We start from the raw sequence: 27,731 nt of genomic DNA, 5'->3' as shown, positions 1-27,731 counted from the left end.
ATATATGTAGAAAATTTGGTTTTAGAAGTACCTCTTTATCACTTAATGGTTTACCAATAGAAGTCCTTACTCTACCAAATATTTTTACAGTTGGGGAACACCAAACTGGTAGCAGTCCATCAAAGACGCTACAAATAATGACTTGGATTCTCTGACAAGTTGTCCAGATAAAAGTTCTCCTTTAGATGTTTTTTCATGCGGGTTTTGGAAATGAGTATATAAAATTTCATCCCTGGTTTGATCTGTGCTTCACACATTTGTGTGGATGTTTATAAGGAGGTCCAGCCACCAGATATGCTGAGATTCTGAAGTTCTAAACCAAAACCAAACACAACTCATTGCTTATTCACCATGTAGACCTCATCTTTATTAGCTGGTTATTCTTCATAGAGCTGAACGAGATTTTTTCAGAGATGACTATGATATCACCAGGGGCAGTAATCTGAGCTGCAGTTTCTCTGCAATACAAATGAAACTAGTCCCTGTTTCACATCATATTACACAGAGGTAGCGGTTGAAGTCAGGCTAATGACTTACACTGATGGCATGTTTTCACGTAGTTTTCTTGAAACACGAATGGAGAACCGATAACTCATTATTTTTTTATTTCTAATTTTTTTTTTTGTAATCTGAACTCTCCCTTACAGGTCCTATAAAACAGAGTTGTTTAATTTCTGCATTTTCAAATGCACCTTGACAGTTTGGGTATCATATTAAAAAAATATATATATATTTAGACAGGGAAAAAAAAAGATAATTTGATCTATCATATAATTCCACATTTTTCTAGCAGCAATATATAAACCACAAGTTAGCTAAGCGAATACTGAGTTCATTTATTTTCATATGGAAAATTCATACAATTGTCAAACTGACCAACTTTAGCGTTCCACCCTGCCACTGGATTCCTTTCAACTTACTATAGATCCTGGAGGATCATCAGTTTGGAAAGCCAATATGGTGAAGTACCAATGTTTGAAGAGCCTCTTTTCTACTTCACTATAAAATAATAAAAAAACCCCAAATTTAAAAAGGTCAGCTATTATTTTCATTTGAACAGCAGTGCTAAATGTCAAAGTGGTTGGTATTAAGTAAGCTTGTGAAGTGACTATTTAAAGCACCCATGTATGTGCCAATATAAGCACTTGAGACAGATAATCTGAAAGAACAGAGAAGAAAGTACTTGATTTAGTATGAAGATTTCTGAAAAACCCCTCCTTCAAGGATTCAGTTATAATCCCACAGATGCAATAATTAAATGCACTTCACGCGAAGTTGATCAGGCACTGATATACTCTTGTGCAAAGGTGGTTTTGTACTCGAATATTGTGCAAAAAACAATTACTTGCACTTAAATCAGCTTCATGCATGAAGTAATGGCATTTCCATTTTACAGACAGGAAAACTGAATCACAGAATGGCTTGCTCAATATTATTTGTCATATTTGCAGCACTGGACAACAAAATTCAGAACATAAATCCAATTGGTGAGTCTGTGGCTCTGTGAGGGCTGAGCTGTTCAATATTAGACAAGCAAAGTGAAAAAGATGACGATCTTTAACCGTTAAAATATTCCAGGACAAACGTAACTCCTTTTTACACCAGTAATGGGAACATTCATATATTAAAAATTAAGTCTATTTCAAGAGCTTGTTAAATCAGCACTACATGGATGTTGTAAGAGATTCAAGTTATGGGCATCCAGCACAGCTTGCCAATACAAAACTGAAACAAAGAACTCCGATTTACTTCATGTAATTACAGACTGGAAACTGTAGGCCCAACCACTACTATCACAAATTCATTAAGAAAAAACCCCACAGTTTCTCTTTTCTTCTTCTTTTAAATACATACTATGCCATACATCAAAAAAATTCTGTGGATAGACAGACACAAATTGCAGTGCCTGGAGTAGAAACAATAAGCATCTTCAACTCCACTGAAACCTAAAGAGCTGAAGGATCCTTTCTCCATGATAGATCATGCCCTTTAGAAGTATGTGAAGCAGCATGGTGGAAAAGAAAATTGGAAAGCAAAGCAAACCATAAGAAATTCTGAGCACATTTACAAAGGGCAGGTACCTGTACTCTGGTCCCATTTGTGTATTATTATTTCCATGAGTACAATATAATTGTACTGGTTTATGCAATACTTGTAGCCAAAATAAAATGTCCAGATTGCTACAACTCCTGCAAGGTATGGATGGGGATCAGAGACCACTTGCCTAAGTGCCTCATGTGCTCTGGGCCTTTCCTAGGTTTGGGTGTGAACATAACAGAGAGGATAGGATGATGATAAAAATATTTTGCGACCCCAATGTACTCAAATAAAAATAATCTGCTCTAACTGGAATTTCATATCAGAAACCAGCAAACAGACTTCTATCTAAATTATTTTGTCAACAGCATGGTGGTATCCTTGCTAACCTTATATGGCACCAGTGAATAATTAGATACACAGGGGTGTGACTCCAATTGAAGGTGTCAGCATTGTAGCACTCTGTGAAAATATTAACTATGAGGTTAACTCCAATTTTCTCTTCTTTAATTAAATGCACATGGTACTAATGAGGTAACCTACTGTTCCTTGATAGCACTAATTAGCTAAGAGGAGAGCACACTCTCACACTGCAATTTAAACCTAAAAATAAGGTTGAAATATGCTAATTGCAGGCAATTTAAAACAGTCCAAGTTGTAGAACTAGTCATAATAAGGAAAACTGACTGCTTTACAGCTCTGCAGCTGTAACTTTGGTTAAAATAAAAACACCCCACATAATTTTAGAACAATTTGGCAAAATATCCACCAGCCTCCTCAAAAACTGTTATTTAATTCAGAGTATACAATATAAATGGAAAAAATAAAAAGAAAAAAAACCTATCATCCTATGTATCTATAAAAAGATAAATAATGCCTGATAAATATGAACAAAATCTGATGAAGTCTTTGAAGAAAAAAATCCCTTTTTTAAGCCTCATTTGTAGCCATTAAGTTTCCTAAACACTTCTCAGTTTCATCTGTAGAGGTGTTGAGCAGCTGCAGCTTATACTGATGTTGATGGAGTCCTGGGTACCCAACTTAACTGAAAGTCTGGCCCTAGAATCAGACTCCTGAACAGGAGAAAGAAAAGGAATAAGGGAACATGCTTTCTCAAGAGAAAGTACATTTTAAAGAACAAATCTGTGACTCTGTGTACAACTTTGAAGTGTGTACTCTTTATGAGGTAACAATGGTTCAGCTTAGCTAGTGAGTTGTAGGCAAAGTTGCATACCACATTAATTTGTATTAGCATTTTCAAATTTCTTGCTTTAAAGCTTCAGCTTTTGATCAAAGAGAAGATGGACAATCAGTCTTTTGCTATACAACCAATTTTGCTGACTAATGCATGGAGAGACAGTGGCCTGAGCTTTGGCAAAGACAGATGGCTTTTTTTCCTCTTAATATTTTTTTTCTCCTTTACTGAAAAACAGTTGCAATGCAAAGAAGATAAAAGGATTACAAGATAGTGATCCTTTAATAAGACAAAACCTTAAGATCTTAACTGAATATAGGCATAAGAAAATCTTGAACTGAATGAAAATAGCATCTCTCACACGACCAAAATGTTTCATCTTATTCTCTCAGTTGCTAAAGAAAATAAATACTAAAGAAGGTGATAACACACACTGTCATTCCAGAAAGAAATAAAATCTGTTCATATGTATTATAGATATGAATAATCAGCAGACTTCTATATAGCATAGTGAATTGTCAATAAAAAGTATGTAAGTTATCTGACTTTACACTACATCTTTTGTTCTAAATTTAAGCAATTATATATGCTTACAGTTCATTTTTCAGGTGTTCAAAATTTAATTCCCCTTTAGGATTGTTAGATCAATGCTGTGGTGGGGTCTAGCTCCCTAGTCCATGAAGCTACGTTACACAAAGGTCCGAAATGCCCATTTCACATTTCCTAAGGCATTACTACTATTGATAAGATTTCCATCAAGGACCACAGCTATCATATGCTACAAGAAAAGCGCAAGAGTAATCAGAAGTGTTAGTGTTGCTAGGTGATTCTTAGCAACGTCAGAGAACCTGTTTAGTAGTATTTATAGGTTACATGAGTGGACAGACTATTTTCAACTGCAAAGGTGAGTAAAAGACCTGAAAGGGCCCTTGCCAGACTTAACTGAGCATCAGATTCATCCTGATTCCAAGTCAGTGACTGCTTTAATTCTGCACATGTGAGCAAGACTAATTCAATGATAATACAGATGTTGAGGCAACTACCAGTATCTGCGCACCTCAACTTACGCCATCTCTTGCTAACGTCAATCTCAAAAAGCAAAATGTCATCCCTTCCTGGACCCAAAATTTCCTTCTGAGAGAAAACAAACACCATGACCAGTGCATGTAAACAGCAATGGTCCTAACTTAGGCAGCTAGAATGATACAAATGGGATGCAAATACCCTCAGATCCAGTCCTACTTATACGATTTTCCTGTGGCCCAGGAAATTACTGATATTCCACATACAAATGCTACCTTAAGTGTGTATATGCTAAAGATAATAACTACTAAAGTAGTTGCTGGTTGCAATTTTTTTTTAAATAATACTTAGTTAAAGATAAAAAATCCCTTTATTTGAAATCAATATATTTAATGTCTAGTTCACAGCTGCCTTATAGAGCTGAACAGGGATAAAAATATGCAGGTATTCTGCCTGCCCTATTTTAATAACTAAATCAACTCATCAAATAATAGAGAGGGTGGTTATTCAGGCTTGCTCACAGAAAGTTAGGCAACAAAATTAGAGTGCAAAGGCATGCATAGGGCTGTAATCCATCCACCTCTGAAACATCTTGTAGAAGAAGACCAATGCATTGAAGCAGATACAATCCCTTATTCCACAAATAACTCGAAAAGAATTACTAAAACCTCATCTGTTAAAATCCCTTAATTATTTCCTGAAGCTTGTGGTCAGAAGAGCCATACTATTAACAAAGTAATGTAAAAATAATTACTAGTCCACAATAATAGAAGAAAAAAAAAAAAACAAACCTGAAAGTAAGATTCAATTACGCAGTATAGGAAGTGTTAAAAAGATACTAGTGATGAGTGTCTCTGGAAGGCACTTTTTTGTCTCTTTATTTGTTATTATTTGCTCATGTTTTCAGGCTTTTTTTTCCCAACCTCAAAAGACTTTCCATAGAACTCTGTGAGAACTTTAATAGAGCCAAGATGGCTTGGGCCAGGTTCCTACTGTTCTAAAGCAGTCTCTAGAAGGGTGATGGAATCTCACAGTTCTCCAATACACACAGTCTTTGTGCAGAAATGTCCAAGTTTCATCTTTATTTCTGAGATAGAAGCATAACTATGGTGACTTCTAAGTGATACTGGAACGTACCCATATTTCATAGCACCAATGACATTTCTGTATGCAAACATCTCCAACAAGAGCAGTCAAGTGGAAGTAAAAACTTTTCTAAATGCAAAGATAATTAACCCCACAATAACATCCTACTGAAATGATGCATATAATTCAAATTGATTAGAAAAGGAGGTTGCTGGTTTATGTGGTTGACAGTTGTACTGTAAAGTGATACAGCCAAGATAACCCTAAAGAAAAGCTTTACCATCTTCACCATACATAATGAAGTTCCTGCAAATCTTTTCTTTCTCAAATAGTTTGTATTCCATTAAGAGCATTCTAATAACTGAATGAAAGGTTTCATAGGAAGCTAAACAGGCTGTGAAGCAAACAGTTACCAGTTAAGCACCATGGAAATTCATGCAATTTTAAATAATTTGCTAAAGGATGAAGCCACCTCTTAAACATAAAGTCGTTCTCCTACTTGAGGGATGCTTTAGAGAAACATACCTCTCATGAATTAGGAATTGTTTTCTTTAAATCTCTTGCACATACCTTTTAGGTTGTTTTCGTAAGTTATCAGTTGAGCTTTGATGATAATGAGTAATAAGAAGTTTGATGCCATTGGGTTCTGCACTGAACCTAATAACTATTGTTTTTGCTTTTTTGCCGAAATATACCCAGAAATCAAAACTGAATTTTCTTTTTGTTCTTGCAAATAAATAGGAAACCTCACCTGAGCCACAGCCATAGGAAGCAGAAAAGCAAGAAGACCTTGTTCTAGTCTCGTTTTCCCAATAGTCAGCTATTGCCAGCCAGTGCCCTCGGCCTCTGCTTCCTGAGAAGCATGGATTTTCTCAACTGTTTAGCCCAGGTTTCCAGCCCAAAGCATCCCACACAGTGCACAAACCTCAGTTTCAAATATGTGACCTACCTCATTGACAGCATCTATAAAATTGTTTTGTATATGCAGACATATACAAAACCCAAGTACCTAGTGTTTTCTTTTAACAGAATATAAATTACTATTAATCAACATCAGGTGCAAAAGATACAAGGAAGAAAATACACTAACATATAGATCCATACTACTCTTTGATTTTTATACTGGGTAACTTTTGTTAACTAGGTTTGTACTACAAGAAAATAAAAAGTTCCCATCATTTCTTAATTTTGGACATCCTTTGATATCAAATCTCTCTGATCTAAAAATAACACAAAACTCAGTGGATCACTTATACATCTATGTATACTAGCAACACGAGGTAAATAATGTTTGAAAATATATATTTAACCCAAAGACCCAGTTTATGATTGTTGGTCTTGCAAAATAAAATCCTTTTTAAACACATTTTCTCCCCAATGTATACTTTTTAAAGATTTAAAGTAAATGAGGCATAAAGTTTCTCAAGGTTTGTAAATATACAGTAAATGGTTGAAGGAGATAAAAAGTTGTCCTACTAAAGGGTTATGTGAAGTCAAAAAAAAACAAAAACAAAACCAAAAAATAAGTATTAGTTCATTAGTTCTTTGAGTTAGATTTTAAAACCGCACCTTTTAAAACTGGATATATTTTTCTAAAGAAGACAAAGCAGATTACAATATGTTTATACAATATATATAAAATAAATTGCTACACAAGAAAATGTCACATTTTAGAAATGTTTCACCATATGCTGGAGATTTCTCCTTTACAAGCTCATTATCCAATAGTAGCTCTCAAGAATAAAGCTCATTTACATGTAAAATAAGAGTATGGTCTACTCTTTAAAGGCACAGTGATAAACACACCAATTTGACAATTACATTAATATGAATATTTGCATAGTCTCCCATCTACACCTGTTCTTAATTTGAAGCAGCTGCAGAACAAATCACACACCACATAATCTGAATGTGCCACTGAGTCACATAAACACACCAACCCTTCTCATCAAATTTTTTTCCCTCTGTATGTTTGTTTTGAATTTACATGAGCCACAGAAAAAAGATTTTTGGTTGGACAATTTATATTCATCAGCAATAACATATAGAAGATAAACTGCCTTTTTTGGTTGTTTTGTTTTGGTTTTATTTACTCTGTTTCCTATAACAATGAGCATTTAGTTTCCATTACTAGATGAACAGCACAAAGACAGTTAATATTTTACGGTTTATTGTACTAGATACACCTCTTGTGAAATACATTAAAAACATGTGCAGTCACCACCCCTCACAATAAAAGTGTACCAATGAAATCCTTATGCTCTTAGCAAAACAGGACTGAATGGTCACCATTTCACTTTCTTGCAAAATCGGTGCTTTCCACTATTTAGAAAACTCTGTGTTTTGTACCAGCAGCATAAAAGGAACAACAAAACCACAGTTGACTGATAATTCAAAATGACAGTTCACACTAACGACACATTCTTCCTACATGTATGCTGCTCCTTTTTGATATACAAACAAGAAATAATTGAGTAATTTAAGACATTGACTCTATTCCTATGCGTTTTTACTGTCATTAGGCCCCATTCTGTACTGTTAAACTCATTCAAACTGAAAGAAAGATGAGGGAAAGGCAGCACATGTGGGAAATAACTGAATACATCACACATGCCTGATACAGCAATGATCGCAAAGGATAATACCAAATGCAAAATGCTAAGTATTAATACTAATGCTAAATTCTTTTTCAGTGAATAATCAGCAGCACAGACATACAACCCATGTTCTTCTTTCCACAGCTTTCTCAGGAAAAAAAAACCATTACAAGGCCTGTGTTGCTAATGAGGGTGTTGTCTACAACCTCTAAACTGATGGTTTTACAAAAAGCAGATGAGACTCTTCTGTGTTTCAGAACAAGTATTTAGAACTGGATATCCTTTTGGCCTGAGATCTGTCATCAAATACTGTGGTACATCTACAATCCTTAGCACCAAACCAGAAATAAACTGGTAGGCCAGGTTTGAACAATCTCATCCATTCTGACACTGAAACATCACCCAGTCACAGGAGTTCTGTAACATAGAAAACCAGCTCCTCTGATGGCTATCAAAAAATGTAGAAATTTTTATATTAAAGTTATATTGTAATAGAGATAACTTGACTGTTAGATGATTCTTTCAGTGCAGAAAAAGAGCATGGCATCTGCCTGAAGCTATCACATCAAAGAGAGCTGACAATGCTTTTCCAGTTCTAGCCTAACAGCACAAACGTGGGGATCTTAACTGTCAGCAACTGGGAACTGCATCAGAGACAAATGACAATGAGTCTGGACAGCACGTAGGACCACTGTAAGCTGCCATCAGAAATTAAAATGGACAAAGAATTAACCAAATGATTTTGAGAATTTTCAACATTAAAAATAGGTATATTTAATTCAATAGTAAACTATCATTTAGCTGTAAAACAAATAAAAATGAAAAAATATTTTCTAAAAGAGACATTTCTACAATGTGAAGCAGAAGCCATGCTGCATAACTCCTGGGAATCATTTATTTTGATACAGATCTCTGGTACTTCCTAGGTGACTTAGCAGGACTCTGGACTGGGAAATTTCTTCCTATTCCTTTTTTCCACTAAATATTTAGCTTCTCCAGGCTAGAAAGAAATAAAACAAAGTCCATATTTTACCATTATTTCATAGGTTGACTGGATGACATACTGCATCAGCCTTTGCTGAGCATGGTTTTAAGCACACTAAGAAACATCCCTGAAGTTGAGTCAAATGATTCAGAAGCTCTCTGTGCTGATGTAGCAGAAGGAAATGCAAGCATTCACTGTTTGCTGTAGTCCTACCCAACCAGATAGACATGTCAACTAGTATTTATATCTCAAGACATCATATGTGGCACACAAAAACGTACAAAAGAAAATAAGAAAGATCAAAGTTAAACAGCTTGGGCACATTAAACCAATGTTTGTACATCCATAATACCCGGGTTGGGAAGAAAAGCACCTACTGATGTTAAACATTACCTGAAATCAGGATTCTGCTAAAGAACAAATACTGAAGTCAAAAATCTCATCAAATGTATTTTAAAATAATTCTACCAATATAATTACATGTAGAAGCTGGATAACATGCCCAACATATTGCAAATCTTTTAACGTTAGATTAAAAAACCTGGTATGCACATGAAATGACGCAACATGATACCTACATCAGTTTGTTCATACATCCTCGTTTCAAATGCAAAGCTGTACTATCGTTTTAAAACTCAGAAAACTCTTGAAAGCAATCGCTGTGGAGTTTGGTACACACACTTTGGTATGAGAGCTATAAAATCAGCCACTCTTCCTGATGAGGTCTTCAGTTCCCTTCATATTTTTTCACAATGATAAACACTCTTATCAAAGGAAGCGTGGGATGGATGACTACACTAGGGAAAGCCGATCAGCAGAAAAACTAGCACAATCTTTTATCTAAAATTAGCCTCAATGTAAGAGATGTAAATCATAAATTGCCTCCTAGGAATAAGATCATACCCTAATCTTTCATATATGTCTTACGCTTAAGGTGAGCCCTTTTATCATAACTGTATAAAGTACTTTTGCCTCTCTTGGATCTCTCAGAGTAGAAACATAGACATTGGTCTTAGGAAAAAGGAAACACAAAGTATTTTTTAATTACCACCACCTCCTAGTACAATTTCATTGCTGTTTTTGTCAGAGCCAGAAGAAAATCAGAGGGGATACAATTGCTCTCAGTGAGACCAAACATATGGAAGACTTATACTGAACAATTAGCTTTTAAATGTATATCTAATATTGCAATTATGAAAACAGTATACCCAGAAACACACGAAGTATCTGAAATACAACAAAAAAGCCTCAATTGCATATTGAAATGAGTAATCTCTCAAGCTAAGTCTGTGTTCTGCCACCAAGTCATTCTTTGTCAGGTTCTTTTAGTCCTTACTTAACTTTCTACAAAACTGAAATTTAGCTTATTTCAGAACAGGACAGTCAATAACAGAATTTCATTTTGCCTATTTTCATAGTAGTATTTTATATGAGATTATATGTGGACTGTAGCCCACGATAAAGTTAAAATTAGGTTTATAACTTACCTTGATACTGTGCTTCATGGTTGTTTTCACCAACTTAATGGTAGATGATAGACTGACACATCAAAAGAATGGAACCTACTTTAAGAATTGTGTTAAAGGCTTTTTTAAATGCTTCCCTCACTTCTATGGAATGCAGGCACCCTTTCTCTCCTTTTTTTTGACTGTGGGTTATTTGAATGGGAACTGAAGACATTAAATGGAAGATCCCTTTTCCTTATGGTCAGAGACACACTGAAGTCCTGTATGTAGGACAAGGAATCTGAGGGTCTGGGCTTCACTGCATGGTCAAAGATGTAACATAGATACAAACTCATGGAAGTGCCATGGAACTTCCCACAGAACTGAGGTACTACTTTTCTCTTTTTGAAGGCCCCTTTTTAATTGCTTTCAGAGCATGACACACGTTCAGCACCTGATTTACTCTATGGTGTTAGAAAGTGGCTATGTAGCTTGAAATTGCTTGAAGGCCCAACTATTTTACTTGGGCTTAATCATATTAATCCAATTTTTTCACCACCATGCAAAGTAATTATGGCTAGTAAAATGCACACTGCATCATCCTGATATCAGCATTGTGCCACAAAGAGAATTGTTCCTTAGGAGGTTGCACTGTAAAAGTTCAGATATTTTTAGGGGGTTCAGTCTTCAAAGCATGACTAAAATCAGTTGTGAGAAGTCAACTGGACTATGATCTGTGAAATGTGAAGTTTGTTGGTGAAACAAGATTGTTCTTGGAGGGAAGTCAAGTTCACTTGAATGGCCAAAAGTGCATCATCAGAAAAAAACCGTATTGGCTTCTGGATATTGCTTGAAAAGACAGAAGCATGAATTACACCAAACTATCATTTAGCTTACTGGGCTGCCTTTAACAGGGATCAATACTCAGTCCCCAAAGTGAACAAGCACACTGACATATGAATACTGAGATGTGCTCCCCAGCTTGGATATATGTTGCTTGAAAACCTACATCATCCTTTCAGCTTAATTTCATGTCTTTTACTCCACAAACTGCAAGAGAACAATTAGATCCTGTGGACCCTCAGAAGAACTACAAGAGCTGAAGGGATGATAAAAGAGCAGATATCTTCGGCTCTGTACAGATCCTATCTCCTTCTCCTTTAGCAAGCAATATTCAAAACTTGAGCCAATGGATTTTGGTATTCCCTTAAAAGTGTGAATAATACATACCTATTTCTTGTGCTCACACAGTTGGGCATGAAATACAGTCAGGGATGTACAAGTATAAACTAGCTGCCTGCTGTTCAGACCCACTTGAATGGGTACGTCAATGATGCATGTCTCTGTGGCTCTCTGCGGTTCTTTTTCCCTCCTTGCACTCCGTTAGTAGTGCCCAAATGCACTGTATGCTCTCTGGATATCTGAGTCACATTAAAATTTTGTACAGTTAATAATACAACTAGAACCAAATCTCTAACACAAAGCTTTCATAACTACAATAGTAAGAAGAATGAAAATAGAAGTTTCATCCTAACAATGAGATCAATACTGAGGATGAAATCTAATGCATTTTAAGTTTAAAACCAGTGGCTTTTTTGATCATGGACTGCTAGTCTAGCCAAGTGTCTAGACCAATATTTGTCAAAAACAACAGTTTCTCACTGTTTTTTCTCTAAGAGAGAAACCACACTAATTATGATTCTATAAAAGATACCCTTCTCGTGTAAAACACATTTAAAACTAATAATAATGAAACTAAAAATGTTTATATGTAATGCAGTGAAAACCACAACAATAAATGTCCCCGAACGAAAAGAGGAAGAATAATGTATTCACCATTTTTGTGGCACCATTCTGAAGGCTCTGTGCTAATGATGTGTAATCACCAAGGAAAAGACAAGGAAAATATAAAATGTTCTGCAGGGTGAAACAAAGGTTTTCAAAATCCTTTTAGAATTTCTGTTGACAGTTTTACAGGGGAATAAAGTGTCTTAAATAACAAGGATTCTTCTCTGAAATAGGATTCTGCTTCTGAGTTCCTCCTAAAATCTTTGCCATTCACAGAGGTTTAATTGAGAACCAATTTTTGTGTAAATGATGTGGTGCAACAGCATCTCTGATACATTAGATCTCACCTTAACTACAAGAGGGGGTCCAATTCTGCTATCACTAAAATTACTTAGAGCCTTCACTTTAAAAAGTTAAATGATTCTACATATAATAAAAGTATTATCAAATAATTTTGTGGGTTTTCATTACACTGGAATTTATTTTAAAGATGATGCCACGACTGTATTCAAACCTTTCTAAAAGAACTTCTAGGAACTTACTACACTTATAGTGAAAAAAGTAGAACTATTCAATAAATCAAACAAAATTAGATAAATATTTTACCTTGACAGTCCAACCCCTATAATCAATTGGCAGGTTTTACTATTTCAGTTTATCTTGGCAATGTTACCAAAACCCCAGAGGATTAGGAAATCAGTCTTAACAGCTGCTGATACAGTATTATCTCTGGATGCATTTTAGGACACAATTATTAAAGCTATTAAGGCTGATAAAATTGCATTTATGTTTCTTAACTACAAATATCATAAAGAATAATACACAAAGTCATAATTATTTGCTTCTAGAGGTATGGCTGAAGTGTTACAGTACAGGCTGTACCTGCCCAGCCCAATTACCATGATTGAATACTCACTCAAAGAGCTCTAACCAAATATTCCCCAGCCAGAAAAAAAAAAAAAAATCTAGACTAAACTATTTTGCAGGATGCTAAATTAGCATGACTTTTCTTAATGTGGAAAAGAACCCCCTCTCTTAATCTTGACTCTGAGACTTATTGGGTCATAGTATGTGCCAGACCTTAAAACGGTTGCAATAATAATGATCTCATAAGTGGGCTGTTAGACTAATTCACTTTATTTTCAGGCCCTATGAGACAATCACCTCAACACTATAAACACTCTAAAGCATTTTGAAAGTGGGTATTTTTGGAAGAAAAAGTATTTTACAAGATGCATGGGTTTTTTTAGTAAATTCTGACTCTTGTTTCAGTGTAGTTATTGCCATGAAAAGCGAATTACTTTTAGAACGAATGCCTTCCTACTAAAAATGTCCATATTTACTAATTTGGTGGTATTTCTTACAAGTCTTACTGATAATTAAGAAGTCAATATATTTTTGTATCTAACAGCCTGAGAAAGTCCAGATTATATTAAATTATGGGAAAGCTACAGCTACTTAGATTATGCTCATAGAAATGCTTTGTTGTAATCTAACAGGTGAGGATTAAAATATCCAAAATGGTCATACACTGAAAGTGAATTTAAACAGATGAAATATTGTGAATTTAGGATGCTACCTGAATCTTACTAAATGCTAGTTGCTAGCTAGTCTTCAGTGTTTTCTATTCGTAAAACAGGACATAAATATGCAGAAAATAAATACGACTTCTGAAAAAATAAACTATCATTTTCTTTAGGGTGTTTAATGTAAATTCTGTTACTTTAAGAAGGCATTAAAATCCCTTTAGAACAGTTTCAATGAGTCTTTATCTTTTTTAAGAAAACAACAACAACAAAAGAATCCCACAACACTACAAGACTAGAAGAGACTTTCTGAGTTTAACTTTTTGTTTTCTCATTCTAATTCATGTCATGCAAATACCTTTCTAGGTTGTCAAGCTTTAACTTAAAGCAGGCAAAATGTATGGGTGGTGGCTATTGGTTCCAGTGCTGCTACTACAAAAAATGTTCCAGAACTCTTTTCTCTGCATACAGAAAAGCTTTCTTTTCCACAGTTCATTCATGCTTACCTTAATTACATGTTACTGTACTTAAAACTCTTTAAAAGAAATACAAAGATGTTTCTTCATTCCTAAAGTTTGCTTTTTGACCCAAATTGCCAGAGCAATCCCAACGTTTCAGCCTGTATTCATCTTTTCCGGAGGAAACTTTCTCAGACTTCTGTAACATAAAAATGTATCCAGAATTTACACAACCTCACTGTAGGTATATAGCAAACATGCCAAGCCATCAGTCATAGTCAAAACAGTGAGATGCATTCATTTCGTGGATATTCAGGGCATAGGTACTAGAACCCTGAATCTTTCAGCAGAACCTATATGGAGTACATTTCTAATATACCAATAAGGCACCAGAAATTAGATGGATTGCATATCTCCATTATTCCAGATGATATCTCAAAGATCTCTTTAAAAACTGGAGTATTTCCCTATTCTAATTGGAAACACAGTTCTAAATTTAAGACAGTATCTTATTTTTCTCACCTATGTTATATCTCTGGTCATTCACGGTCATACAGTGACCAAAACTCTGAGTTTCTCTTTTCCTTTTTCATTAAGGTGATGTACGTAAGACTAAAGAAAAAAAAATTTCTCAATTCTTAAGCACATGACTGTATTTTTTTCTGAATTTTCTAACATTTAGAATTTACTTTCTAAATTAAATTTTTGAAAGGTATCAATCTTGTACAACAGACCAACCCTCTTGTAAACTCTTTCTTCCTATTTTGTTTTTCGTGGATGAAACACATGCCCCTTGTTGCTATGGAAGGCTTGGAGTTTGGCATTTTTCTCTTCCTTACCCAGACTATGGGTTCAACCGTTTCTAATCAAGAGATATTTTTCTGTACACACCAACATCAATCACAATTTGCCTCTGAATTTGCATTATTAATTCTCCATCAGATACTATGCCCTCAAATCGAGGCTTTTCATGGTATTCTTTGTTCTTAAAACAGAAATATTCATTGTTTTGCCTATGATTTCACCCTAAATCTTCTATTAGGAAATATTTTATTTAAATTTGAAAATTTCATTATTCCTAAGCATCAAGCCCAAAGCTATCTGTGCACTAAACTACAGCTGTATCAATTTAGAAATCACTTCTGCAAATAGAGAGTTGATTTTGATATTTTTTTCTCACATGTTGGGTTACTGTATTGGTTCTCTTCAATACCGTGGAAGCTGTCTTTCCTATTAGACTGAAAGTATATTTATTGAATAAATGGATTTACTGTGAACACTTGTGGGAAAATCTCATTCTTCACTTATACTTCAAGTTCTTCGTAAGATCCTTGAAGCATATCGATGTTGCTGAAACACTGTACAGTTCCTTTTGTACATATTATTATTATACAATTGCTTTTCAAAGCTTCACATAATCAAGTAGTAAAGCACTGAAGTAGTGTTTAGTAAATTTTTCACCATTAATTCTATTTCATAAGACCTTCATCTGTCTGCCTCAAGAAAATATTAGAAGCATAAGAAGGCATAAAAAGACCTAGAACATCAAAGTGGCAATTGTTGACAACCTCCTTCCACAATAGGAAGCTGATATGCTTTTCCACCCCACTGTGTGACTGCTTTTTCATCAGCACATATACTTATATGCTTTTCTTCTGTAGCATTACTGCGTATTGTGTGATCATTTGGATAATTTTACCACTTTTTAACACAATTTTATAAGTATACATCCCAAGTGATGGCAAACTAAAATTAATACTTATGTTGATCTTGCATACATTCGGATTCCTGATTAGCTGGCTCCTCACACCCCCAGTAAAGTCAGCTTTCTTGATAAAGCAACTGGACAACTATGACATCACAAAATAATGTCTAACATTAGAAAATGTCAAAAAAATAATTCAGTTCACAAAGCAAAAACTGATCTGAAAAGTATGTGAAGAAATCAGCTCAAGGAATGCCTCGAAAAGCCATGGAGAGAAAAGGAAATTTCATGTGCAAAGTTGCATATGCTACTGTTAATGAAAAACCTTCATTGTTTAGTCACAGAACTTTGGTTTTGTCCAAAAATTTTCTTGACTTTATAATGGCCTGATGAAAGGAAAAACCTTTTGGCTGGGGAAAGAAAAAAAAAAATAGGCTTTCCTTAATAATAAATTAACTAGAAACAATTCTGAAATATCTACCCCCATCTAGAGCATTCATAGAGTATTTTGTTTAGTTGCTTTTCCTGCTTTGGTAATTTCTAAATCGATGTACACTAATGTGTTTTTCAAATTCAAGAGTATCAGGAGAGCCTTGCTTGAGTGGTGCGATCCTAAACCAGCATAATTAGGGCCCTGCCTGGGAGCAGACCCTTTAATAGAGCTGCACACTGAGTGGGGAACCATTCACACTTTCCCTCTCAGCTCTTCATGAGCTTTTCTGGGCAATGAGCCAGCTGGTATGAGAATCAGGCTGATCCGACCTGTTGCAAGAGCCTGGAGAAGTGGCTCAAGGGAACCTACATCTCCCAGCTCTGCAGTGGAACTACTCACACAGCCCGAAGAGGAGCAATTGCAGCCGTGCGTGTTGGCTCTGCTGGGAGGGCCAGCTGCTCAAGAAGGCAAATAAACTTCTCAGTAGGGCTTGGGGATTCCTATAGTTCAGAATATAAAAAACAGTCCACTCATCCCATACACAGCATTATTTCCTGGTGTCAGCAGGCTGCAGATTCTACTGTGAGGGAAAGATGAGTTTGCTGCTCTGCCATGTAAAAGCTGTTGTGAAAAGACTTAGACACTCTCTCTGAAGGTTTGCCTGTCTGAATCTGAATGAAGCACTGGAGTGTGTGTTCTCCCTCTACTCCCAGTTCTCTAGAAGTACCAGAATCAACAAGAGAGAAAGGGGGAAAGGAAAGACATTCCAGTGATGTAGATGACAATTCCTGGACAGTCACGGTAACAGATTGACACATCAGATTCTGCACAGACATATGTTTAATAATAAAATGCCTCTTGAAATCCCTGATCACATAATAATCCTAATTAGTATTCTGCACATTCAATACCTGTAAACAAAACTTGCATAATACTTCTTTCCTCTGAATCCAAAATATTTTATAATACTGTAACAATGTTGTAATATTTACAATACTGCAACAATGTTGTCAGGATAAAGATGTGATCTCTGTATCAGCTAGTTGTTTGTGGGGTTTTTTGTCTCCGTTAGACACAAACGAATCTATTATGTGACAATTTCCATTAGAAGACTGCTAGTTAAAATTTTCACATGTTACAAAGATCACACATAAGGTTAGCTGGAATATTTTATATTCCTGAAAATGACAATAAGAAATAAAACCTCAAGGTGACACATATATACTTTAAAAACGAAACCATACTAACTAGTGCCACTTTCTTAATACATGTACATTTTTAATATTCGAAGTTTTCAAGAGTAAAATGTGACTTTAAGTCTATCTGTTATTAAAAGATTTTACAGCGAGATGGGACATGATGCAAAATATGGGCTTCCATGAGTACAAAAGGTTGTCAAAGACAGGACGTAAGTCTTTGGAGCAAGTTCTATCTATATAAATAAGACCATCCCAGCAGGTTTGTAATACTGACACCTCCACTGTAAATGAAGGAAATAATGTCCAGTTTCTTTTTCTTTATTATAGTATTTATACCTCTTCCTTACTGGAACTCCTGTTTTCTACATCATATAAGCTTGAACATGGATATTTCTCCTTTCCCTTCCCCCTACACCTTAAGTAAAAACAACTCCTTGCCTTCTTTCCATCTCTTGGGGTTATCCTTGTCTTTAGAGTGGGTATCACTGATGCAAATTTCTGCACCTCAGAGGATAACTGCATATTCCTCCGAATAGACTTACAAGGGAAAATGGGACTTACAATTTTCCAGCAGCTATCTTCCAAATTTAATTTACCCCAAGCCTCAATGTTTGCTTATATGTAGGCCACGCATTTCCTCTAGAATTATACTCGAGAGGGAGAAAGACTGTTTATCACTACTCTCCTCTTACACTACATATTATGCATTTGCATCTTTCTATATCAGTGTTTTCTACCATGTACAAAATCCTCCTACTTCATATGCTTAGCAGCATGCATTAGATAAAAGAAATATGTAACATGCAGTTTATGAAAAAAGAGTTTTAAACCAGTTAGATTTATTTCTATTTTTGTTCAATGTAATGCAAAGAAAACTCTCTAGGTTACAACCATAACAAGTTTTTTTGCTGTTTTTAAAATGGCAATTTTTTGACTGACATTAAGCATGCACAGTTGAAGTCAAAGTGCATTAAATCAGAGGATATAATTTAAAAGCAGTGGGGTTTGCTTCTTTTTTCCCACATTCCCTATTTCTTATCTCTCATCAACTCCTTATATATGTTTTAAAAAGTAACTAAAGGTTACAATATTAATGTTATGTTTGCTTATTTATTATGTGCAATGAATTTTAAACTCGGCCCATATGAAGATCCAAAGGGAGATGACCAAACCAGGATAGAGTAAAGCAAGGAGAGTAGGTTAAAAGAGTCTATGAATATCTTTTCATGCTAGATTTTCATGCTAAATTATTGCATTTTGAGTGTCTTTAAAAAAAAGTGGTTCTTCTGATGTTATGCACCAATGCAATAAAAATTAAGTAATTAAACTTAAGTGTATACTTTTCCCAAATTTTATCAAATTATTACACTTCAGTGGAGTGCTTATGCTAAATAAACAAGGCTTACCATAACAACTCAACACTCCATACAGCATGATATTTATACAACAGGCTTGGTACACAATGAGCTTAACCCTTTGATTCCAGGAGTCATGATTTCATGACATGCCATCCTCTTATAGAATGCTTTAGTACTGATGTTGAAACAAAAAATCTCCTAGTCAGAAGGAAAAACAACCAGTTCATCGTCAATATATTAAACTATGGGGCTGAAGATAATTATCTATTTATTCTAATTGACATAACATTCAAAGTCTGACTCTATGAAAATAAACTACTCATTTAGAGACATTATTGTCTCTAGAAAAAACAACTAGGCAAACAAGTACAATTACAACTAACTGTGCAAATCACCATGCTGTGCAGACAACAACAGTATGTGAATCATAGACAGATTAGTCTAAGCATAGAGGTTGCCTACCTGGAAGGGAAATAATTGCAATGCTGTACACAAATACCCACCAATGGCAGAAAATTGACAGCATTTACCTTTGGGTTATGCTTGTGCTCTCACAGTTCTTGAAGAACACCATGTTTCGCTCATGACTGTAAATGTAACATGAAAATAAAGCTGCCAGTTTTAAAACTCAAGCTAAATGACACCAGGTTCTTCAGTGGCTGTAAGGACAGTGACTTTCTGCCCTTGGAAAAAGAACTACATGTCCTAAGAGTTGAGGTGACATTTTTCCCTCTTATGCCTACTATGGAAATTTGGTGATAGGAAGAGAAATCCTTGAAAGCAATCAGTAAGCTTCACCATGGATTAGCATTGTAACAAATTCTACAGAAAAGAAAATTATTCTGAAACAAAAAACAGTACTACAAAAATCTTAACCTTACTACTGCAATATTTTACTGGATGCACGGTAAAATCGTAAACGCCATTATCTCATCATATGCAGGTTAACATTATCCTCAACTCTCATCACAAACCCTCCATAGCTATTTTGCAATATGTCATTAATCAATGGACGTACTGATTGGATCCATTCAATTCGGGCATCAGTGTAATGAACGGCATATATAAACATGTTTCAAATACATTTATTCGGATATCTATACATGAAAGTAAAATCACTACCACAATTGGTACTCAAGCCTGTCAAAAGGGATGTTTTTCTTCTTCTGTTTTACATAAGACATGCTAATGGTTATGCCATCTGCAGTGTGAAACCCAGACAAATGTAAATCAAAGTAATAGTAGATCAAGACAAGCGTCTATCTAAAACTGTAATTTTTGCAGGTATTCTGTTAACTCACAATCTAAATATAAGCCTCCTCTCCCTGAAAATATAGGGTAACTACTAGCTAAAAGTAACTTCTGCATTAGAAACTAAAACAAAAACTTTTGCACTTCTACAACAGATCACATAGCTAGTGGTAAATTTATAAAGGTTTTTCATGAGGATACAAAAGACACTCAAACCATTCTAGGAGAATTCCAGCAGTTCCCCTAAAGACATCCCCTCAGTAAAGCACAGTAGAACATGAGGACTTACCCAACACCCTCTTTTTGCAAAGCTGAGGACACAAATTTGAAGGTTTCTTCAATCAGCTTTCAACTTGCTGATTAGCTAGTAGGTGCTGTAAGTCACTAGAATACTTGGCGCATTATGAAATAACAGAGAGAACATACATAAAAACGCCATATGCTACTTTCCCCCCCCAAAAGACAGCCACTAAAATAAATACTGGTTTTTTCCCTCTTTGGCACTTGGAACAATAGAAGAGTATACGTCAAAATACAGAGCACCAGGGATGCACGGGCAAGGCTTACCTAATACCCGCATTTGCTTGCAGATGTGTGAGCTAGTTTTAAAAGTTTTATTACATTTTTACTAGATTTATAAATCTATTCTAACGTATCAACAGTTGCCAGATTAGTAAATTGCTCTGAAATAGAGGAAATTAGATACACACTAATTTTAAAGTATTTTAAAATACTGGGAGAAGTGTGTTTTCTTGATCACAAATACAAGTACAAGTATTTTTGTCTTATAAACCTCAATTTTTGTCTTATAAACCTTATACAAATTTAGCAATTTCTACTGCTAGAAGTTACTACTAAATCTGGCATAAGAAAATAATAATGCTATACAATTTTATGACAGTATTTGGTCAAACAGGGAACTTGATGATCTAAGTGTGAACTTCCACTACATGATGAAAAACGGGCAGTAAGAGACAGCCATAGAAAAGCTCCAAGCACTCTCGTCCAAAACCTTTACACATCCTTTTCACTAGAAAAGCAAATTAAAATGTAGTTTGTGCTCATACCTGAATTTACATGGTATTTGATACATAAAACCAAAGTCTGGGAGCAAATTCCATTTTTCCTCTCCTTTAAAAATGAACCAAATGAAGTGTTCAAGGCCAACAAGAGGCACTGTGTACACACTGATAATGGAAGAAAAAGTTGGAAACATAAGCAATAATCTAGGCTTTAGGAAGCATGTAACAATTCTGAAAATAAAATGATTTGCTCTATTTTCTTCCTCCTGCTTCTCAAGTATGACTCATGAGATGTTGACTCCTCCTGGGAAACAAGCGATACAGCACCAACACACCAACCCCTAGCATTTAAAAGGCATCAGGACAGCGTTAGAGTTTTCAGAGTATGAAAGCACAAGACTCCCTCTCTTCATCTCATCATCCTCTGGGTTCTGCACATCTTTTGCCTCCAAACATGGTTTCCTACCATTTCACCAATGCCTACCACAAACAGCGCACCCCCAGACTTCTTTAACCTTGTAAAGAAAGTTTGTGAATGGGTGGAGAATGTGAAAAGAGAAGTCAGTACCTCCCAGACTGTGCTGGTTTAAAAGGTGGAGGATTAAAGTAAGATCACTGGAAAACATATACTGGGAAAATACCACTATTTATGCCTGTTTCATATACTTTCCTTATTGCCTGGTGTAGGCCAATTTAGAGACAGGACATAGGGCTAGACGGATCTTCTACATGCCTTGTACAGCCCATGTTATCTTTCAGAATGAGGAGCTAACAGAATAAAGTACTTTCACAATATTCATTAAATCAATCATTTCTGTGGTTCAACCCTTCAAGGTCACTAATTCCACTTTAAAAACTTTAAAAACCCACATAGTTCATAAGCTTCTACCTTTATGACTACTCTTCTTATGTGCCTTCAGTGCAGAACATATTTGATACAAAGCAAAGTCAAGGGTGAAGAGTGGCAAGTTGAGAGGGTCCCAGGACGCAGCCTCAGCCAGGACTGGACTACAACTACAGTATGGCAGGATGCCATCATGTCAGGTTTTCCTTTTTTCCATTTTCTTTAGTCATATTCCTAAATTCTTGTTCAGTTCTGAGCAAATAAATAAAACCTTAAAAGTATATTTGAAGAGAGCTGATCAGGAATGTGGAACTGTTTGCTGTGTCCAACATTGCTCCACCAAGTTTCACAAAGAAAAGGAGACAATGTGAATCGCATTCAGAAATTGCACAAGTGAACAAATTTCACAGCATTTCCCTGGTGGAGAAAAAAATACATTCTAGTGCCTGGGGTCCTCCATTATGCATGACAAAAACTAAAAATGAGATAAAAACACCCTACTCCATCAGAAAACAGGGGAAGTCCCGAGAGAATAAATGCTCACCCAGAAAAATAGATCTGAGGAAGAGAACAGGAGGATTTATACTTTTTAAAATTTCCTGAACGAAATAAAATTGTCTGCAACAAAACATAATTCAGCAGTTAGGCACCCATATTTGGTCTATATACAAAAGAGAACAAGTTTTCTCAGAAGAAAACAATTTCATATGGAACTTCACATTAGGAATAAATGAATTAATACCTCATGAAAACACCACACTGATAAAATTTTCCCAGAATAAAACTGTCTTAATATCTTTATTTACTAATGCATTTGAAATAACTATTCAATAACAGAACTTCTGTTTACCCATTCACAATCTGAAGCCCAACAACATCCTAATGTGAAACTTCATGACATATATTTTTTTCTAAAATGGTAGAAGCAGCTCTTTCATAATTTCATGCACTTGTGTTGGTAAGTTTCTGAACACTTCTCTGTTTTTCACTTAGATATAGTACCTGTGAATTATTTAGTTTTTCTTTTTTTTTTTCACGGATACTGATTTGCTCTCAACATGTTTTTACTGTTTAAACCATGTATGTATAAAAACCACATACCAGTTTTGTAACATGTCTATAAAGAATTAATATACCACAGTTACTGAACTCAGACTTAGTCTTAGACCTTTTAAGCATCTATAGCCACAAAAGGCTTTTGTATCCTATAGTGAATTTTTACTGTGAAGTCAGCAGCAAGAAGCCTGCAAACTGCAGCATGTGAATACGCCCAGATATGGCATTAGAGGACAGGCATTGACACACACCCCTCACATGTGAGCGAGCACGGCACTCTTCCCTGAGATTAAGGCCCCAAAAGCAAGGAGACTTTACTAACCTGCAGCGGTCTCTGTTTCTCACTGCCCTTAGGAGATTTCAGTCCACTTGTCTGTTGCTGTAAAAGCAGCTGCCTTGCTGCCTGGAGTGCCTAAAAGTAAAAAAAAAAAAGAAAAAAAAAAAGAAAAAAAAAGAAAAAAAAAAGTAAATAAATTCAACCAATTCCTAGAAAGAAATCAGTTACTCATTGCTAATGTTAGGTAAAAGTCCAATTGAATCAAAAAAATCCCCTCCTATTTGATTTGTATTTGCTAGATTTCAGACTTCAGGGTGGTTTTTTTCACTTGTAACATTAAAAAAAAATATTCTGAAAGTACATATATAGGACTTCACTAGAATTTATGGATGTACATGAAATCCTGCAGGAAATAAAGTTAATTTGTTTGAAGTGCTTGAAGAGGAAAAATCATAAACTGCATCAATAGCCTCATTTCCACAAGGAACTTGTCTTTGAGTGTTCAACTAAAATGCCCACTCCCTTGCAAATTATCATTCAATTTGCATTTTCGTATTACAATTTGAAGTAAAAGCAAGTAGACTTCAAGTGTTACCAGAAGCTGTAATTAAATTTGACAAATCAACATCAGATTATCTTGAAAGTGAATTAATAAGGATATTCATTGAAGATTAAAAACACTTTTTGTACTTACAATTCAAGGAGAAACCTCTCCTTTGACAAAAAAAAAAGAGTGCAGTTTTAACGCCAAATAAAAATGAGTGGTTTTAATTTGCATTCTTAGGAAAATCAGAGAACAAAGAAATTACTACTCAACCAACCAGATCAGGCTCAGGGATGACAGTATCCCAATCAAAATAGAAGATGTTTTCATTTATTTTATGTTTTCATTCCAACTCAGCAAAATACAGTTAAACATATGAAATGTAAACAAACATTCCACTTACCCGAAGAATGCTAATCTATATTATTTTTCCCCATAAAATTATTTTTAAAATGTCAATTATTTTAAAGTGGTACTTACTGAGAAATAAAGAAAAAAACAACCTCAAAAAACCGGATTCAAAATATTTCCACTGAAACTATCTGGAGAACTCATTTTTTTCCCCTCAGAAAAACCAGCTCAATAAATAGCAGTTATAGCTTTGCAATACATCACACTATTATTTCTGATATTAAAACCTACTGTAGATGGAATGTGCTGCAATAAATGCCATTTGATCAATGTTCCCTAAAATAATAAAGATTCTCAGCTGATAAAGAAAGGTGCAATTTTGATTAGACTCAAATGAGCTGGTTTTTAAGATAGTTTCTAGTATCCATGACAACAGTTGCTTTGACAAGATGTGCATATGGCATTACACTGCCAGCTGGTGTGAACAATGTTTGAACTACTGCATTGAGATGCTGAGCAAACAGAAAAAGTTGCCACGTCTTAACCCTCAGGGAAGGCAGTCATCCCCTGATCAATTATGAAAAGACAGAGAGAGGGCTGCTACAGTCTGGCTCCAAGCAAGTTTTCTGAGAAGGCAGGCAGACATAGAAAACCAAAGTAAACAAAGTGAATGCACTAGTACCATCTCCTAACAACATTGATTCGTCTCCCCATAGAAGGCCCTGGTACAAAGTTTGCAGAGCAGACTTTTAACATTTGGAGACATTCCCACAACAATCCCTGTATTGTTTCATCAAATTCTCAAGTAATTACAGGTCAGCTTTACAAAGAGTATACATTCCTCTAAACCTAAGCAATGAGATGCACAGAACTATCTTCTCTCTGCCAAAAATAAACAAGAGTTAACATATTTAAAAGTGCACTTGAAATATTTTGTTACCAAGGAACCACTGGGTGACCTCTTTCTTATGTGAACAGCATGATCTCTTCTGCACTCACAGTTCTTGAGCATATCCTAAAGGACGGTCCTTCTCTGCCTGAAATCAGAGTTAAATGTATCTGTTGATTTCAGGGGCACCAGGATTTGGTGCCAACATCTTCAGTGGTTTAAGCAAAAATAGATTAAAAGCACAAACAGAAGATCTGTGGAAAATTTATATTCCTTCTTAATCTCTAGTGCTCTTCAAAAGGAAAACTTGAATGGAAGCAAGAGAACTACTGCAGTCCTGAATTCATGAGAGACTGCAGAGGAAAATCAACCTCACCATTTGGGGTGATCCTGCCAGAACGAGATCTGGAGTACGAGGACATGGAAAAAACCATAAAGATAATATTTTTTTATTTTTGGCAGTTGCAGAAATCCTAATCTTCCTCAGCAGCAAAGTCCCCACATCAATGCAATAAAACAAGCAAGTAAGCATCTGGTAAAGCTGTACATTTACAGTACTTGAAAATTAGAGAATTATAGTCTGCTGTAGCTTAGATTTAATCTAGACAGTATGATTTCAAATTGTGGCTAGTATACTCCCATGGAATGAGCCTAGGAAAGTATGACTTCCTACAGCTAACTACAAAAAGAGTCACACTTCATGAAAAAGCAAGGCAGCACAACAGGATATGCTTGCATAAAAGGCTCTACTACTTAAACTATTTTGATTCATATGTGCTGGTTGGGATATCTCTAAAGGAGTAAAGGCTTATCTTTTAATACAGAATGTCTTATAAATGATGACTACCTGAATACTTCAGTGATCTTATTGTGGCAGTTTAGATTATTGTAAACACAGGAGATAGAAGAAGAACAGAAAACAATTTCAAGAGATCAGAGATGATTTAAAACTCATAAGGAGAAATCACTGTCAGCCTTTGTTCTTAGAGCAGTCATCATAAGATAGTTTTTTCTCCCAGTGTGCTGCTTAACTCTACATTTTGCTACATGGTAAACAACCTCCCAGAAATACTGTTAATTTCAAAGCATTATTACTCACATTATTCGTAAGTAAAGATTATGAGACTATAAAACATTAGTTCTACCAATTCATTTGCTGCTATTAAATCTTTGCAAAATAAATTGACAACTTGAAAGTATCTTTCAAAATTCATAGTTTAACATCTACACTTCCAGAAAACACCCATCCCACGTATCATTTATAAATTTCTGTGACAAAAACAGTGTGAGGAAGACAAAATAACAGACACTTATAAATCTGGCAGATCAAATTTATGTTGAGTCCCACCTCAAGTTAAGTGCAGAAAGAACAGATTCTAGGGCAGTCAAAATTGTATCTAGTTTCCAATAACATTTGTTTCAAATTTAGTAGGAACTTTTCCTTAATTAAGTTATCTAAATTAGTAAAACTATACAAAAAAAAATTCAATGACAAGAACAATAAAAAGAACTGAGGACTAGAAATTATTTTAATTACGCAAATGAAAATCGTTATAATGCTTTAAGTAATGGCTATATAGGAAGGGAAATTCGGGCATATGGTTTCCAGAACTCACTGTGTCTTCCGGTAAAATATTTACTGGGAACATTACTTCTTAATATTTACTATGAAGCTTTGGCATAGCTAAAACATAAGCAGAACAAAAAAGAAAATAATTGCATATAACTCACACTATTAACGTTGATAAATTGCAGTAGATTTTGCCGTTTGTTGGCAATAATACTATGAGATATAACTTGCTTTAATTTTGTATTCCAAACCCTTCTATTTAATGTAAGCATGATTCAAAAATATTTTTAAAGTTTCACCATTTTAATAAAGTGAAAGCTGTCACCTAAAGATGGTAAACTTATTACTTTAGTTTTTAGAAAGTAAATATATGTGTATTTTTAGGAAACAGATGTCACTCATATCCTTCCTTTAAAACCAGGAATGTTTAACCTATCAGCCTGTTGCATTTGAGACGTTAAAATGAAAAATGACATCTATGCCCATTAATATCGTCAATGTATAAACAGCACAGCGTGACACATTCTTGAGAGCTGAAGGCTACAAAATCTCTCTGAAACATAAATAACAAAGCACTCAGAAGGATATTTGATGTTGATATTCATCTCTGAGAAAAACACTGCTGCCTGGGCTTCTTATGAAAATAGATGCGGCCCAAATGGATCTCCTGTAATTGGTTTCAGATAGCGAGGTCAAAAGAAATATGATACAAGAAACTATTATGTGGAACAGGCGAAACAAGAATGTTTATACAGGCACTCCCTATTTATACTGACAAGAGGTGTACATTCTGCAGAAAACCAAAACACTTGCCAGAAGTCAACCAGATTCCTTCCTTTTTCTAATTCCAAATCCCTATTTTATTTTTTTCAAATGACTGCATACCCTAACATTCCTGCTGAACGTAAAGTAAGTTTCTGAACATAGAAGTTTCCAAATGGCTGAATATGTCAAACGAGAGTCATCTTGCTGGTAGCACTATGCAACCGAAACGTATCAACATGCTAAGCTGGATTTAAGGCCAAAGACTGCTCTGCACTGGTTGAATAACAAGTTAACCAAATGATTACATAGCTACATTTATTATAAAAA

The 27,731-nt window shown here is 35.1% G+C and overlaps 1 protein-coding gene across 1 annotated transcript in view; it reads right to left on the bottom strand.

Moving 5' to 3' along the window:
* FOXP2 (forkhead box P2) overlaps nt 1-27,731 on the bottom strand; it is a 413,000-nt gene that overhangs the window by 100,330 nt on the left and 284,939 nt on the right. Inside the window, exon 5 of the mRNA XM_048301832.1 lies at nt 23,331-23,420. Within this exon, the coding sequence (XP_048157789.1) occupies nt 23,331-23,420 (90 nt within the window). The remainder of the gene's footprint in view (nt 1-23,330; nt 23,421-27,731) is intronic.

The sequence above is a fragment of the Corvus hawaiiensis genome, chromosome 4, assembly GCF_020740725.1.
Source record: "Corvus hawaiiensis isolate bCorHaw1 chromosome 4, bCorHaw1.pri.cur, whole genome shotgun sequence".
Taxonomy (NCBI): Eukaryota; Metazoa; Chordata; class Aves; order Passeriformes; family Corvidae; genus Corvus; species Corvus hawaiiensis.
This window is presented reverse-complemented; position numbering and strand designations above follow the sequence as displayed.